The 17,532-nt window shown below is 36.4% G+C and overlaps 1 protein-coding gene across 3 annotated transcripts in view; it reads left to right on the top strand.

Annotated features, from left to right (window-relative positions):
* The window catches only part of sugct (succinyl-CoA:glutarate-CoA transferase), a 171,099-nt gene that overhangs the window by 50,022 nt on the left and 103,545 nt on the right, over positions 1-17,532 (top strand). For 2 of the 3 annotated variants that reach the window (XM_055181748.2, XM_055181747.2), the window contains exons 10-12: positions 8,917-8,988; positions 9,157-9,254; positions 10,122-10,224. In XM_055181748.2, coding sequence (XP_055037723.1) covers positions 8,917-8,988; positions 9,157-9,254; positions 10,122-10,224 — 273 coding nt within the window. Of the gene's footprint in view, positions 1-8,916; positions 8,989-9,156; positions 9,255-10,121; positions 10,225-13,653; positions 13,676-17,532 lie in introns of those variants that run through there. The other variant, XM_055181749.2, reaches the window with a different exon arrangement.

The following is a 17,532-nucleotide window of genomic DNA, read 5'->3' as shown; positions in this document are numbered from 1 at the left end:
GTTAAATGAATAATTTTTTACACAATCAACACACACAACTCTGCTACATATGAACACTTAAAGTTTATTTGTGGGACCTACCGTTATCGTACAATTACACCAAGAGTGAGAGTAGTGCAAATGTTACAACGTACCCCATAGGTGGTAAACAGAGGTTTGTTGTAACATTTGCTAGAAAACACAAATAATTCAAAAAAATTCTGTCTATATGCTAAAGGTGGATATTGTTAAAATATCTGCTTATAATTTATAGATATCAACACATTCATCCATCCATGATCCTTCATCTAACCATCCTTGTTTTAAGCACAAAAAACATTTTTTTTAAAGGGCTGCACAATTAAGACAAAAACTAATTAGTGTGAGTTATGTCCCCTGATTTTGTATTAACATTTGTCATTTTGATGAATAGTATTTAGATTGTTTTCATTTTATTATCATTGTATACCTGAGGCTTCATTGTAACACTCTGTTAAAACTAACCCGGCTGCGTAAAAATGTTTTCAATCCCAGGTATAAGTAACTAGGAGTTGCTGACATGTTTCGAAATGGTGTTATGTTTTAGGTAACAAGACAGTGATTAAAATAATATAAGGTTGGATTTTGTGGGCCCTATTTTGACGATCTAAGCGCATTGTCTAAAGCGCATGGTGCGCGGTCTAAATGGGCGTGTCCAATGCCACTTTTGCTAATTTAACGACGGCAAAATAGTTTGTGCGCCGAGCAAAGTAAAGTAAAGTGTTTACAGACGGGAGGTAAGCGCACGTGAACGGACCAATGACGCATGGTGTCTGTGTGAAGAAGCTGCGCGATGGCATTCAAATTACGCATACGGATGAGGGACAAAAAAGGCAACGTCCGTTCGGACCGAGATCTATGATTGGTTGAACATTTTTTGGTCCTACGCCTTTCACAGATGACATAAATTTCTACAAATACATTTAAACAACTTAACATAGTGATTGCTATCAGGATGTGACGAGACTCTTAACTAGCATAACAAAAAATGTTTCTGAATCAAATTAGATAACCTACCTTTACAACAAGGTGGTAATGCATTAGTGTTACTGTAGCTCATTTGGTAGAGCATAGCATTAGCATCACAAAAGATCATCAGAGAACACACACGCTTATGAAAAATGTCCACTACACCTTAAATGTACTTTGGACAAAAGTGTCTGTCAAATAAATGTAAATGTAACGTAATGCATGCTTATTAGAGTCTGTCATGCAGGAAACTGTGAGCCTTTTTTAAATGAAAGTCACCCCCAACCCAAAGCCCTGAATATAACAGATCAAAATCAGTATGACTCACTTGCCATCATTATCCTTAAATGTTTCAAACTTTTTCAAACTCAATGTTTGTAAAAACGATCATAAAATATCTGCAAAGGTCCAGTGTGGGGTTTTTTTTTTGCAACCAATGGCTTACTCCTCAATTTCGAAATGTATAGAGAAGCTACGGTAGCTGCCACAGGACGAACATATCATCATCTGAGACAACGTAGGTATGAAACAAGCTCTGTAGAGCATTTTGTCCATTTAGGGCTACTGTAGAAACATGACGCCGACTTAAATGTAAGGGGACCCAATCTTAGGTTATAATAACAATAGAGTTCATTCTGTAAGGTCTTTATACACTACTGATGATATAGTTATGTCGATTATTTCTAGGGCTGTCAATAGATTAAAAAAATTAATCTAGATTAATCGCATGATTTCATGAGTTAACTGCGATTAATCGCAAATTAATCGCACATTTTTATCCATTCTAAATTTACCCTAATTTAACACTTTTCAGGTTTTTAATATTCTAATTAAGCAATATCGCTCGAGTAGGAGTGTGATATAGCTCTATATCATCACGGCTGTGATTAGGCCAGAGGCACGAGGCCGCAGGCCGAGTGCCGGAGGCAATCACAGCCGTGATGATATAGAGCTATATCACACGACTCCGAGAGCGATATTGCTTTTATACAACAGTTCGACGGCACTGCGGCCTCGTGCCTCTGGCCTAATCACAGCCGTGATGATATAGAGCTATATCACACGACTCCGAGAGCGATATTGCTTTTATACAACAGTTCGACGGCACACGTTTGAAAAACGAAAACTAGAAAACAACAACGGAGTTATTTTAAAAGCCTCTTTGTTTGAGAACTACTTCTTCCGCCACGGATTTGAGGGCGGCCAGAATGACAGGTAAAACTTTCGGCTGCTTTGAAGCTCATAACAACTCAATGGACAGAAAAGCCGTTACTTTATATTACCGTTTCTTGGTCACAAAGTGTAGTTTTAAGATTAGTTCAGTCGAGAATGTATATGTATTATATTTAAATCTGCAGTCGATTAGTAAAGATAGCGCCTGTTTGAACGTTTGCTTAGTGAGATTCGGTACGAATGAGAACCAAAGCATGAGCGGACATCAGTGTTCACTCGCCCCGCTGACCACCGCCCTCTCTGGGCTACATTTCTGACAGAGATACCCTGGCTCTCATGTTGGCCTTGTTTGTTTATGATCGTCAAAATGAGATCAAATCAGCAGTATTTGGTGTCATGTTTAAACTATTATTTGTTTTTTAATTCATATTTAGTGTCTTTTGTGTTGTTATTGTTTTGGCGCGAGGTAAAAGTTAATAAAACTATACTTGTATAACGTTACTATTGCTTTCTCATTTATTCTTAACGTGATACGAGCACTCGATTATTATTATTAAACTTTGTTCTTGTCAGTACTATATAAAACTGTTTTTTATAAGTGTCAGAGATATGTTTTTGCATGCTGCTTATAAATATACCAGTGGCGATATCTCATAACATGTTTTAATAGTCACGTCACGATAAAGTAAATGATCAATGTCCACATTTAAAAGCTGCGGTGCTTACCTGCAGTTTCACGGTGTTTTCGCGTTCTGATAAGACATATAGCTCCAGAAAAAAAACGAGTGTTTATATTCCTCTTTCCAAGTGTTAATAATCCACACGATGTGACAAGACATTTCTCCCATTAACTGTAACGTAACATCCAAGAGCGCTGATCTTTGACGGAATAATACTTCTGATTGGGGATTCACAGACTGATTTATGAGCCAACTAATGAGACAAACGGAGCGTGATTCAAACAGCGCGTCTGTGTTTTTCCATTCAGAGATGAGCCTGCTTAGGACCTCCATTCACTAGGTGGCGGAATAATACGAAAGGTGAAGCGGTTACAGTGCTGTTATCAGCACAATATCGTATGGCTCTTAGCCAATCAGATTCGAGAACCAGAAAGAACTGTTGTATAATCATATATACATATATAGATGCTTTATGCAAATGTATGTTAACAACAGCCTGTTTACATTTTAACATAATCACCGGTCATTGTTTTGTATATGAATTTTCTTTTCAGAAGATTTTTCTTTCTCCATTTTTGTTTGCTGCTGCATCATTTGTGACCTGTGCTGGCAAGTTGAGTCGGAATTAGCAAATTAAAAAAATATATATATATTTTGACATTCTCTATTAAAACATAGAACAATGCATGATTTGTTGAAATATAACAAAATATGACAGAACTACACGTGTTTGAAGTTGAAAGAGTCCAATTACCACAAACATTTCCACATCCATACATTATATTACCACATCAATACCTTAAAATCACTGGTAAAACTAATAGATTTAGCACACACAAAGCAAAAACATCATCAATGTATGTTCAACTTTTTTTCCTTTTGTTTGATTGACATTGAGACAGACTGCTTAAAATCTAAGTGATCTAATATAATGTTAATACATCAGATATTTTTACCCAACAGTTAAACATTTACTTAAAACATAACAGATTATAGAGCCTACCTGCGTGAATTCTTATCAAAACAGATATTTGTAAAACTTAAATTTTGTGTAGATGTCTATATATCCGGGTCGCGCACTCGCGCGTCTGTGCACGCGCTTCAGATATCAATCAGTCAGTCAGCGTGAGGGGATCGCTTCTGAGTCTTGTCGCTCTTAATAACTCTTTAACATTAATCAGGTACCGAACTTTATCTCTCTTAATGACTCTTTTAACATCAAGCAAGTCCTGCAGTCTATTTTCTAAGTCATGCATAAAAGCGAAACCAAAATGAATTGAGACGCATTTTTGTATTAGATTATGCATTAGGAGGACGGTAACGTTACACCTCTCAGACGTATAAATAAAGATCATATCAGATGTCCAATGAGCATTTAGAGCATTGGATTTGGTAGACGATTTGCTTAATGTTCTTATTTCTATGAAAACCTTTTACTCATTTAGAGAGAGTCACATTTGTCTGCGTCTCTTTTCATTCAACTATGGGCTGGACCAAGGGTCAAACAGAAATTGCGCGTTGCGTTAATCTCCGTTAATAAAATTAGTGGCGTTAAAATGAATTTGCGTTAACGCGTTATTAACGCGTTAATTTTGACAGCCCTAATTATTTCGCATTTCTGTTAAGAGATCTTTCTAAAAGTTACACATTGCACCTTTAAGTGTCATCCAGACAGCAGTATAGTCAGATATACATATATGCAGTTCTATCCACATGTTACATTTCCATTCCTAATACTGGCCAATGGCCATTTATTTGCTTTCCAAAGTTGTTTACCCAAAATTGGCTCCTAGTGAGTGTCAATTTTGGACATTGTGTGCAACAGCCATTTTAGTTCATTCGCCAAGTCGTTTGGAGTTAATTCTGGGCCATGCACAACAAAAAATGACATGAGGTTCATCAGCATCGAGATCTTTGCAAACACAAGTGCCGTCGAGCGATCGAACCCCAGGGTGCTTTACACAAGTTTGAAAACATCCCGGTGGCGGGTCAAAACTGAACCTACACTCTTGAGTGTATTTGTGTTTGCTGTGTGTGTTCGCTTTCCCGCTGCTTCCTGGACTCTGTCCTTGGCATGTGACCCACGCTTGATTTATTCATTTCGAATCATTTAATCTGATGGGCTACATTTTGTCAAAACACTGTCTCATTAACTGTGGTCTGCGCACTTTGTTTCTCATTCAACCCTATTGTACTGCCAGGGGGGCACCAAAATAAACACATAGACCAAAGAGCTTGTGCTAAGAGAAGATACAGCAATGAATACATGCTTTGTTCGGAGGTGTGCTGTTGTGGCCAAAAGACAATTAGCAGTGACTTGATTTACTCACGCAGATTGCCCAACGAACGCTGATGGATCGCATCTGGGATTGTCACGTTAGGTGAACTCCGGCTCTGTCTGCATGGATTTTTTTCTTTCTCAAGATGGAGGGAATTATTTTGTTTGACAAACTGAGCAATTTGATTCCCATCAAATGGGGCTTTACTGGCATTGGAAGATAGTCCCAGAGGTGCTTCTCGGTTTTTGGTCTGTGATCGTTTCCTGTTTCTGTTGTATTATGTGTGTTAGTTGTGAATTTGTTTTTGATCTACCTCTTTGACGTTTGAACCTAAACAAGAATGAATTCACAGTGAAAGTCGTGTGATACTAGCAGTCTTGGTTTGGCTACTTTTTACCAGCAGGCGTTTTGCCTAAAGTGGGTTTCAGAGGAATAGATGGTTAAGCCTGATATATATCCCTTGAAGCAGGGATTTACAAAGATCAACCTGAAAAATGTGTGGGTCAGACTGATTGTGGGCCTGGATTTTATTGCTGAAAGATTTACATATTGAAAAAGTACACCATCAATATTTGATGCAGACTTCTGTAAAGTAGCATCATTTGTCACACATGACACAAATTTTCTGCCATTATTTACTCTTTCTCTATGTAGTTAATAACCTGTACATAAAAATTATATAATATGACATAATATACAGTACTATAAATGGTAAAATAATAAATAAATTGGTTACACTTTATTATATGAAGTTCTTGTTACTGTGTAATTATACATTTAAGTACTGACTATGTAAGGAATAATCAACAGCTTGGCGTGCATTTAAGGATTTTAACTATTTCCCCGCCAGCGGTTTTTTTAAAGTTCAATATTTTACACTTAAAGCCCTGTTTTCAGATTGTTTATGATGAAATAGAACGGTTTTGACTGAAATTTGGACATATGATGCTGGCCCGAGAATTTTCGTTGTTTCACCCCCCACCTCTATAATGGGTGTATAGGTGCACTGGAACAAACCTTCCTAAAATGCATTAAACTTTCGTTTACAAAGATGTGAAACTCACCGACTGGTCAGGGGTGTTCACTGATATGCTCACACAAAATTGCTGCAAAAGATGCTTTCCAACAGGTGTTTTAGCATTCGTTGTAAACTTGTGGACGTTTTTTTCCAAACGCCTCACACCCGTATATTCTTCCGCTGAGAGCTTGAATAATAGACACTCCAGCCAGTTGATGGCGATAATCCGCCTTTGCCAATTGCAAGAATAGAAACAACGTTCCCGGCGCGGAGTAATACCGTACCTCACAGCACATCTAATACAAGTCAATGGAGTTGGACAGAAACTACGATAAAACCTGTTGGAAAGCATCTTTTTCAGCGATTTTTGTGTAAGCATATCAGTGAACACCCCTGACCACTCGGTGAGTTTCACGTCTTTGTAAACGAAAGTTTAATGCATTTTAGGAAGGATTGTTCCAGTGCACCTATACAGCCATTCTAGAGGTCGGAGGTGATACAAGAAACACCCGAAAATTCTCGGGCCAGCATCATATGTCCAAATTTCAGTCAAAACCGTTCTATTTCATCATAAACAATCTGAAACAGGGCTTTAAGTGTAAAATACCGAACTTGTCCTTTAAAACTTGTATTGATCTTAGCAGCACAATATTTGACCGAATTGTAATTTTTACAATTACAAATTTTTCATTTTACTATTTTTACAGGCAGACATAACGTACGGAGAGTGAAAATTTTGTGTGTGATATATGCCATCTATTAGAGATCACTTCAAGTATAACAGAAATGATAGTTACTAAAGTTTGAGTAATCAAACGGACTGGTATCTGTGCATTACATTAAACAATTTTATTGCAGGACTTCCAACCAATCCGAATCAAGAATTCAAACAGACCATGGAATAATAATAATTTAATACAATACTATAGGGTTAGGGTCAGTGATGCCGGTAACGCGTTACTTAGTAACGCTTTGCTCTAATTTGACCACTTTTTTTAGTAACGAGTAATCTAACGCGTTAATATTTCCAAACCAGTAATCAGATTAAAGTTACTGATCCAAGTCACTGTGCGTTACTCACCGATTTCCACGTGTAGATCCAGAACTGTGTTTTCAACCATGATAAGTAAATTCCAAAAGTGGTCTTTTTTTCTTATAACGCGTTGTGTTTCTCGTTTCATGTGTTACAATACTGATAAATCTACAAGGTATTTACTATATAACATCCTGAAGACTTCTCAGTTTTTCAAAATAAAAGTATTTTGTGAGTAGATCCTGTCGGGTCAAAAGTAAAAGTTGTTAGTTTTGTCCCGCTGCTAAGTGTGTATAATATGTAAAAAAAAATTATATTATTCTAATTTGATTTAATTTCATTTTCATAGTGTTCAAACTATTGAAATTTTTGTTTAGTCTCAGCAATTTAAGTTTGTACTGTTGGTTGCTTTTGAAACATTTGATAAAACTGAAATTTAAAATAAAAATGTAATTTAATTATTTTTTACAAAGATAAATGACAAAATAAGTTTGCAGTTACATATTAAAGAGGTCATAGTAATATATATTTAATAAAAACAAGTGTAACACAAAAATCTATCATGTTTTGTTGTGTTACTTTTGACCCACCTGTGTGTTACTTACGTCCCTGCTGTCAAGGTCAAGTAACAGTTCACTACTCTTGTTTAAAGTGAAATTATACAGAAGTCGTTTTACATTTGTTCAAAATTCCAGCTGGTTTTGATAGACCACACGTGTGAATTGTTGACCACAGCAAAAATAAATCTCTGTCTAAAACATTAACTTTTAAAATTAAGTTTTTCTGAAAATGGCCCCTGCTCTCCCCTATTTATGTTAAGTGAAGTCAAGAAAGACTATATATATATATATATTTTAGTTTTTTAAAACACAACAGTTCAACTTAAAATGTCAGGAGATATATTGTTGACGTTACTGTTAAAATGCACTTCCAATAACGTGAGTGTTGGCAAAACCGGTTGTCATTTTTAATGTTGAGGCAGTGGGGGTGTTGGCAGCTACTGGAATGTAACTAACAAAGTAACTTGTAATCTAACTTAGTTAATTTTAAAATCAAGTAATCTGTAAAGTAACTTAGTTACTTTTTAAAGGAGTAATCAGTAATCAGTAATTAGATTACTTTTTCAAAGTAACTGTGGCATCACTGGTTAGGGTTGGGGTTACAATGTAATTATGCATAAAGATGATGAATAGGACAAGTGGTTTTGCATGGTTAAACGATATACATCTATTACCACTTAGGGTGTACTGACTTCTGTTGCCAGCTATTTTTACAATTATGTTATTTTCAGAGGACAGTAAATCTATACTGATATAAAAGGAGCACAGTGACTACCCTAAAATATATCCATTAAATTCATTTCTACAGTAGTATCTCTTAAGAAGATATGCTAAAATATTTGCTGAAATGTGAGGGGTGTACTCACTTTGGTCACATACTGTAGAGATCATGGACATATAAATAGGGTTTATATAACTTATAATTTCTAAATTTGCTTTGGAGATCGAAGAAATTCAGGTTTAAAAACGTAGATGGTTCAGTTTGGGGTGAACTGTCCTTTTAAATGGAAGAACCCTGATGCAGATTTAAGTGTAATATTGTTAACTTGTGCAGTTATATTTAACTTGCTTGTAATAGTCACCCTGTTTCTTCTAGCAGTTGGTGTATGTTTTCTTTATTACTTACACAGTTTAGCTTTGAGAGGAGTCTGTATATTTATTATATATTAAATCACTGTGTTTGCAGGGTTTCAGGACCAAAGATGGATACTTGATTGTGGCAGCGGGTAATGACCAACAATTTATGAAAGTGTGCAAAGTAAGCAGAGAACTTTTATTGCAGGCACAACATAACGCACGTTAATAAATCTAGCCAAGCTTTATTTGTACATTTCAAAAACGGCCGTATTTTACATTTGTTTTGACTGATGGAAAGACCTCACATTTCCTAACAGTTATGTCATGTTACATGCATCTGTTTGCCAAGGTCCTGAGCTTGGACAGCCTGGCGGACAGCCCGAAATACAAAAGCAACTCATTAAGAGTTAAGCATCGCAAAGAGCTGCTGCAGATTTTATATGAGAGGTGAGTCAAACACCCAAAATATGTGCCTGCTCTTATTCTGCATGATTCATCTGTTTAATCTATCAGATTGTTTGTCTTCATAACTCATAATCTGAAATGACTTTTATTTTTGGCTGATGTCACAGGTGGCGCTGTTTAGTGTTAAGCAAGAGCCAAATGGTTAGAGTACTTGTAGAGTTTCTCCTAATATCTTGCTTGTATATAGCTATGTATGTTAATATTTGGGAATAGTAACTGATACTTTAATGCTAGTAAACTTGCATTTAATAAATCTTACAGCAATCATAGCTAAATCAAAGCCATTACTGTAGTATGCTTTGTAGTATGATGCTCTCACATTCAGGCTCCATTCTGATATGGCACACCCTACTAATGTCATGCCATGTCTCATTTCATTGGTTTCCTCATTTTACTCACAAATACACATTACGAAATGAAAAGTCAAATCAATGACTATAGACATAGTAAAACATTTCCTTAGGAAGCCGCAATCCGTTCTCCCATAAAATGGGTTTGCCATGCACAAATTTTTTGTAGAAAAATCAAATAAACCATTCTGGGTGAATTATCATCAGCCGCCAAAGGTCAAAACATTGTGTGTTAAGAGTATGTTAATACAAGAAACTTTATATGTTTTTCAATTTTACTTGAAAAGAAGCCTAGATGAACTTTAATCACAGTGGACATAATAAGTAAAATGTTTCAGTGGGTGTTGGTGGTTTCTGGGTATGTATGAATTTCAATAAGGGTTCTTGTCCTGAAGGGACATGGAGAGGATGTGGCCACATATGACTTTGTTTTATCGTGTCCCTGCTCCTCTTTTTTGTCCCTTTCCGAACCATTATTCAAGCTTCTGTCCTGCCTCAGGTTCATGGATGAGACGACCGGGGAATGGCTAAGACGCTTCGAAGGGACAGGCGTCCCCTGTGGCCCTATCAACAACATTCAGCAGGTGTTCAGCAATACACAGGTTAGTAGTATAAAGTCACGTCAGCAATGAGGAAGAACTTGAAAACGTTGAACATAAATAGTTATAAATAGTTAAACTATGACCGAGCAATGTTTTAAAGTAGTAGTTAGCTTACAAGATACTAAAAAATAGCCAACTGCCTTAAAGGGATACTTCACCGATTTAGCATTCAGCTTTGTATCTGTAGAAACCCGGCAGTATTACTGAATGACCATGTTTCCCTCCCTCATTTCCCCCTGAGAGGAGAGATATCTGCATTTTGGTTCTGCAAAAAAGTCCTCCGATGATGCAAAAATCGTCATATTACATCATCGGAGGACTTTTTTGCAGAACCAAAATGCAGATATCTCTCCTCTCAGGGGGAAATGAGGGAGGGAAACATGGTCATTCAGTAATACTGCCGGGTTTCTACAGATACAAAGCTGAATGCTAAATCGGTGAAGTATCCCTTTAAAGATACATAACATATAAAAAAATTGAATCTGCTCAAAAACAATAAGAGGCTTCCCAGACAGGGCTTATCCCAGTTCCAGATAAAATGCATGTTTGAGCTGCCTTAATTTAAAAACATATTGCACTGACATATTTCAGTGCCATGTTTTGTCTAAAAATGCACACCAGTATTGTTTTTTTTAAAGGTTTGTTTGTAAAAATGACCTAAATGTCCCAATATAACTAAGGCCTAGTTCAAGATTATTCTAAACCCTGTCTGGGAAACTGACCTTATGAGTTTTTCAATGAATAAATGTCGATAAAGGTTGCAGGATTAAATAGGGTGATCGTCACCAACAAACCAAATATGGGAAAAGCCGTAAGTTTGTGTGGGACAATGTGGGACGTTACATTGAAACATTAAAAGGTAACCTAAAACTTTGATATAATGTATATTAATATAATGGAATAAAATATCATGCCTTTTAGTGCAAAGTAATACTTACATTATTACAGGAAAAACTTAAAAAAAATGATTTGGGTGTTTGGCTTCATGCGTCACCACAAGAACCATTAAAGTACCACAAGAGTGTATTGAGAAATACAAAGAAGTCTGCTTTTGAATCATACTTACAGTATTACTTTAAGAACACACCAACAGACTTCAAAAAAGTACAGGCTACAGATTTTTGAAAAATCCCTTTGAAATAACTTTGCAGATGTTGTTTATGCTCAAACAGCAACATTACACACTAACTGAAGTTAAAAAGTAAAGTCATAATCAAGGACCCCTTTAACGCTTTCCCTGACAGCGTTTTTTTAAAAAGTTGCAAGCAGGCGGCAACATTTTTTATGATTTTCACAAAAGTTTAATGCATTCCAGAAAATGTACTTCTTTAAATATATAAACAAACAATACACTCACCTAAAGGATTATTAGGAACACCTGTTCAATTACTCATTAATGCAATTATTTAATCAACCAATTACATGGCATTTGCTTCAATGCTTAGGTCAAGACAATCTCCTGAACTACAAACTGAATGTCAGAATGGGAAAGAAAGGTGATTTAAGCAATTTTGAGCGTGGCATGGTTGTTGGTGCCAGACGGGCCGGTCTGAGTATTTCACAATCTGCTCAGTTACTGGGATTTTCACGCACAGCCATTTCTAGGGTTTACAAAAAATGGTGTAAAAAGGAAAAAACATCCAGTATGTGGCAGTCCTGTGGGCAAAAAATGCCTTTTTGATGCTAGAGGTCAGAGGAGAATGGGCCAACTGATTCAAGCTGATAGAAGAGCAACTTTGACTGAAATAACCACTTGTTACAACTGAGGTATGCAGCAAAGCATTTGTGAAGCCACAACACGCACAAACTTGAGGTGGATGGGCTACAACAGCAGAAGACTGCACCAGGTACCACTCATCTCCACTACAAATAGGAAAAAGAGGCTACAATTTGCACAAGCTCACCAAAATTGGACAGTTGAAGACTGGAAAAATGTTGCCTGGTCTGATGAGTCTTGATTTCTGTGGAGACATTCAGATTGTAGAGTGAGAATTTGGCGTAAACAGAATGAGATCATGGATCCATCATGCCTTGTTACCACTGTGCAGGCTGGTGGTGGTGGTGTAATGGTGTGGGGGATGTTTTCTTGGCACACTTTAGGCCGATTGGGCATCTTTTAAATGCCACGGCCTACCTGAGCATTGTTTCTGACCATGTTCATCCCTTTATGACCACCATGTACTCATCCTCTGATGGCTACTTCCAGCAGGATAATGCACCATGTCACAAAGCTCGAATCATTTCAAATTGGTTTCTTAAACATGACAATGAATTGACTGTACTAAAATGGCCCCCACAGTCACCAGATCTCAACCCAATAGAGCATCTTTAGGATGTGGTGGAACGGGAGCTTCGTGCCCTGGATGTGCATCCCACAAATCTCCATCAACTGCAAGATGCTATCATATAAATATGGGCCAACATTTCTAAAGAATGCTTTCAGCACCTCGTTGAATCAATGCCACGTAGAATTAAGGCAGTTCTAAAGGCGAAAGGGGGTCAAACGCAGAATTAGTATGGTGTTCCTAATAATCCTTTAGGTGAGTGTATATCAAATGAAAGAAAAAACTCTCTGCTTTCAAACAAGAAAGTTTCATCCTATCTTCATTTGTTCTCTTTTTATCACCTCTCAAATGGGCAGGTTACTTCAAAAATACTAAATAAAATCTGAGATCATTTCATTTTTGTGAAGGACTTTTGTTAGAGATCAGATTCAGAGAGATCCTCAAAACATACACAAAGTACTTACTGCTTTTGGATCAGTAGATGCTTCTGTTTTATAAGTTGTATAAGAGCGCCACCTAGTGCATAATAGCAGAAATATGGATTGCCGTAAAAACTCGTCATTGGCAGGGAAGCTTTTTTTTATTTGACGAGATATCTCATCAGTGGCGGGGAAAAACTTGGCTTCATGCGTCACCACAAGAACCATTAAAGTACCACAAGAGTGAATTGAGAAATACAAAGGAGACTGCTATTGAGTCATTGTACTTTGATGTCTTCCACCTGTTGGCTCTCGCGGTGCCCCGTGAACGGGAACGCACTTATTTTTGTAAGTGGGGTTGCTGCATTAGACATAGCGCTGTCAAATAGTGAAGAAACTATGCCACGTTTGAATGGTTTCTTAACATGCCAATTGAAAACAAAGGTTTAAATTGTTGTGCGACTGTTGTGCAACTTAGCATTAAATGTATAAAATAATAGAATGACTTTATATACGGCAACAAAAGAACTATTATCAAAAGTGTATGGTAAACAGCTGTGTTTATATTTTGCTATAAATGCCACCAAAAACTGGATACCTGTGTGCAGATTCTTTAAGTCACAATGAAACGGAAGTAGCGTTTCCAAAAGATTTTAAGTTTTAATTTCAATTTTATTGTGACTTTAAATATGTAAATCATTTACTACACAAATCTGACTTTTCAGTGCTGAGTACAACATGTGAGAAGATGCTGGAAAATGTAACCTGTTCCTGGAAAAATGTACACTATTTTGAAAACATTTGAAAGGAGATACTCTCCCAACACTGGATTATAGCATGAATATTACATGTGATAGATTTTAAGAAATGACAATGCATGACATGTCCCCATGCATTAAAACAAATCTGTTTTAATCTCTTATTATTGTCACAATAACACTCTTTTCAGCAAGACTCTTGTAAAAACAAAATCAACTTCATTGCTTTGATCAACATCAGTAGCTAATAAAGCGAAACACACACACACACACACACACACTAATTCCCACCACATGTAATACGAGGAGTGCATCCTTAAAGATCCCATCAACCTGCTGATACTTTGTTCTCTCTAACACATCATATGATGAGAATTAGCGGACATCATTTTTGTCCACGTGTCTTTCACGGTTGATTTGAAACAGTGAGATAATCTTAACATCTTTCCACTTGCGGTTTGCTATTTTTAGGGTTTTACTACCAAAAGAATGTGAAAACATATTAGTCATTCATAATTGCATAATCAAAGACAGTTTAAAATCGGCAGGCCTAACAATCTGCAGAATAGCAGAAATAAAATATGCTGACCATGTGTTACATTTACAGGAGAAATACCATGTGAAAAATAATTCTATTAAAAATATACTTAAAAAAAGTGTACTAAGTATATTTTCTACATTTTGTACTATTTTCGTCAAATCCAAGTATAGTTAAGTGTATTCAAGTATGAATTGACTACAACTTAACGTTTATTTGATTACACGTCAAGTGTAAATAGTATACTAAAATGGAACAACTTTTTTTAAACTTCAAGTGCACTAAAATACTGAAAATCAAGATTCATGAGCAATTAAGCACCCTTAGAGTACAATTGCTTTGTATCGCCATTTTAATGGAAAGACAATTAAAAAGACATTGCAGCGCAAATTATAGTTGTGTTAAGTACATTTTGTGCATACACTAAAAGTATACTTTTAAAAAGTACATATTAAATACTCTTAGAAGCATACTTGTTTTATACTTCATGTACTTCAGTCATATATCTAATACACTAAAGTATACAAATTTTTTACCTGGGATACATTAAAGACATATTAGTAAAAACCTATCTTTTCTCAGCACAAACTTTATCACACAGTACTGTAAAATGACCATGTGATTTAAGTTTCCATGACTTGATTCCTATAATGTGATCTGGGCTGTCTAAATCTGGGAGTCTGAATGCTCACTGCTTCATTTTAAGCTACAGGCAAAAGAAGTAAAAGATGTTGATTTTGGGCGAATTTGAGATTTTCATAAAAAATATGTAGCCCTCGTCTAGCAATCCAAAAACTTCAAATATTAATTAAAGATGATCTAACGTGATATTTATTTGTACGTTTTCTGAGAGGTGTACTTTCCAAAATATTGTCTCAATGTCAATCAAACAATAAAAGAACAAAAGTTTCATATTATACATATTTGTAGAAATGGGTTTTTCAGTAACTTTGTGTGTGCCAAATTTATTGGAATTATTGTGATAATTGTGTTTAGGCACCATCATTGTTTTTACTTAATTTATATCCCAACATTTTCTTTGCTGAATATATCGACTTCAAACAGATGTAGCTTTTTTGATTATATTAGATCATACATCATTTTTAAGATAGTCTTAAGATATTTTTTTATAAGAAATAACAATAACAAATTTTGAAATCTTGCTTATTGTCCCTCAGTTTGCCAGGAGGGGTCACAAATACGTGTATGGGGGGCTACAAATACAAATGTGTTGAATTTTAACATTTATAATAAAATATCAAATTTTTAATTGGAACAGAAAAAAAACACAATTTCCCACTCTCTTTCTCTTTATATTATGCTGCGTGCACATCAACATAGACTTTGTTGCTATATGTCGCCTGTCTCTTTCAGTGACGTCATTAGGACGCATTCCTAATTCTGGTTGTCTTAGTGAAAATTATAAACAAGTGAATAACCATCCTCTCCGTACCTGATGAAATGAACTTAATTCACTCCGAAAGTCGCTCATCATTTGCATAATATTGAACTTTTCTCTCAAATGTTTTGTTGCACTTAAGTTTTTAAGTTTAATCAACGTGAATTTACCATTAATTTTATCTATCTTGACTAGTAATGGGTTTAAATTATAGAAATTAAGTTGAATTAGCTTAAGATATTTCAACTTAATTTATACAAGGTTCCCAAGGGTCCTTGAAATTCTTGAAAGTTTGTGAATCTGTGGGAAAAAAATCAAGGCCCTGGAAAGTTTTGAAAATATACATACATAGAGACAGATCATTGAAAGTGCTTGAATCTATTTTATGCAAGTTTTCTGGAAAAAAAATCATATTATTGCCTGTGTAGTGTAGGATAATATTATAAAAATAGATTTTTTAAGCACACGTGCTAAACTGTTTCATTTTAAATGCTTATATCATATGTATGCGAATGTTGATTCATACCAAAATGCTTTTTTGGATAGTTGTGTTTGACACATGAAAACGTCTCGGAGAAGGGAACGAGACGCTGTGTCTCCCTTGCCATGCTTCCTGTGTCCCTGTAATGCCGTCTTTGGCAATATTTTAGGTAGCGATATACTTCCTGGCTCCCGCGTCACCCTGTCTTTGTTTTTAAGCCTCACCATTGGTTGAGTTTGATATACACATTCAGACGCACTTACCCTTGGAGGCGTCCCCAAAGTGTCACCGCAGTGGCGTAGTGCGAGTTCCCTCGAAAGGGAACTGTAACAATGTATCTTAAAAGGTAACATGATGTAACCTTGCTTTCACTTGAAATGTGTCCCCACATTTAGTCCTTGAATTTAAGAGGTATTGGACCTGGAAAGTCCTTGAAAGGTCCTTGAATTTAAAGTTAACTATGGTGTGGGAACCCTGTTTATAGCAACTCCTTACTAGTCAAGAAAGTTAAAATTAATTGTTATTTCAAGTTGATTAAACTTAAAAATGTAAGTTCAACAAGGAATTGTGTAGCTGGACAAGCCCACTTCCTGTCGCAAATGGTCACTATCGCTCATTGTACCAGAAGTGTCCAGAAGCTTCCACTAAAATGAATGAGATCGCTCTGTTATTGCTAGTCACTGGCATAGTTTTTGTCTATGAATCGCCATGTATTGGGTGATACACAAAAAGGCTTTTAATAAAATTTTATATTTTGCTTGTGAATAGATTGACAATGGTATTAGCCACCGAATAATTATCATAGGCTTATCTTTCTTTACCTGTTGCCACATGTGTTTGTCCTCTTGAAAATAAATCGTTAAGCTTCGCACATTTGGCAGCATCCTCCTCCAATGCCTTTTTCAGCTCCTCCTGGCCTCTTCCTACCACCCATCCTCCCTAATGCGTACTGTTACGTTAGGGCCGGCCCAGCTATCGTTAGGTGCTAGCAGTAGCCTACCTGAGAAAAGTTTTGGATAAGATGGGATATGGACCCAACCAACTCTATAGGAGGGGAGAACTCCCTCACATGGTACAACCCATGTGAACGCTGCGGCACGCTGCAGTGTCAGAATGCGGAATGTGTGTAGTGTTATTTAAAGGCGCTCTAAGCGAATCTGTGTGACATTACATTTTGTTGATGTTTGAACTGTTTTAAAACAAACGGAGAGTAGCTAACTCCTCCCCCTCCCTTCCGTGCTTTCATGAACGCGCCAAACCCCCACCCCCAAATCCTTCCTGTCGTTTATTGGCTGGAACACTTTGTTATCATTTCTGATGGTCGGTTTGGCCACTTTGTTGTTATTGCAGTTTGTGGAGCCTAGGTTGTCTACAGAGATCGCGTTTTTTTACAGTTTGATCAGCAGACAGGCAGCAAGCAGATAGTGA

Source organism: Misgurnus anguillicaudatus, chromosome 25, assembly GCF_027580225.2.
Source record: "Misgurnus anguillicaudatus chromosome 25, ASM2758022v2, whole genome shotgun sequence".
Classification (NCBI taxonomy): domain Eukaryota; kingdom Metazoa; phylum Chordata; class Actinopteri; order Cypriniformes; family Cobitidae; genus Misgurnus; species Misgurnus anguillicaudatus.
The sequence above is the reverse complement of the archived record's forward strand: the minus strand, read 5'-3'. Positions and strand labels throughout refer to the sequence as shown.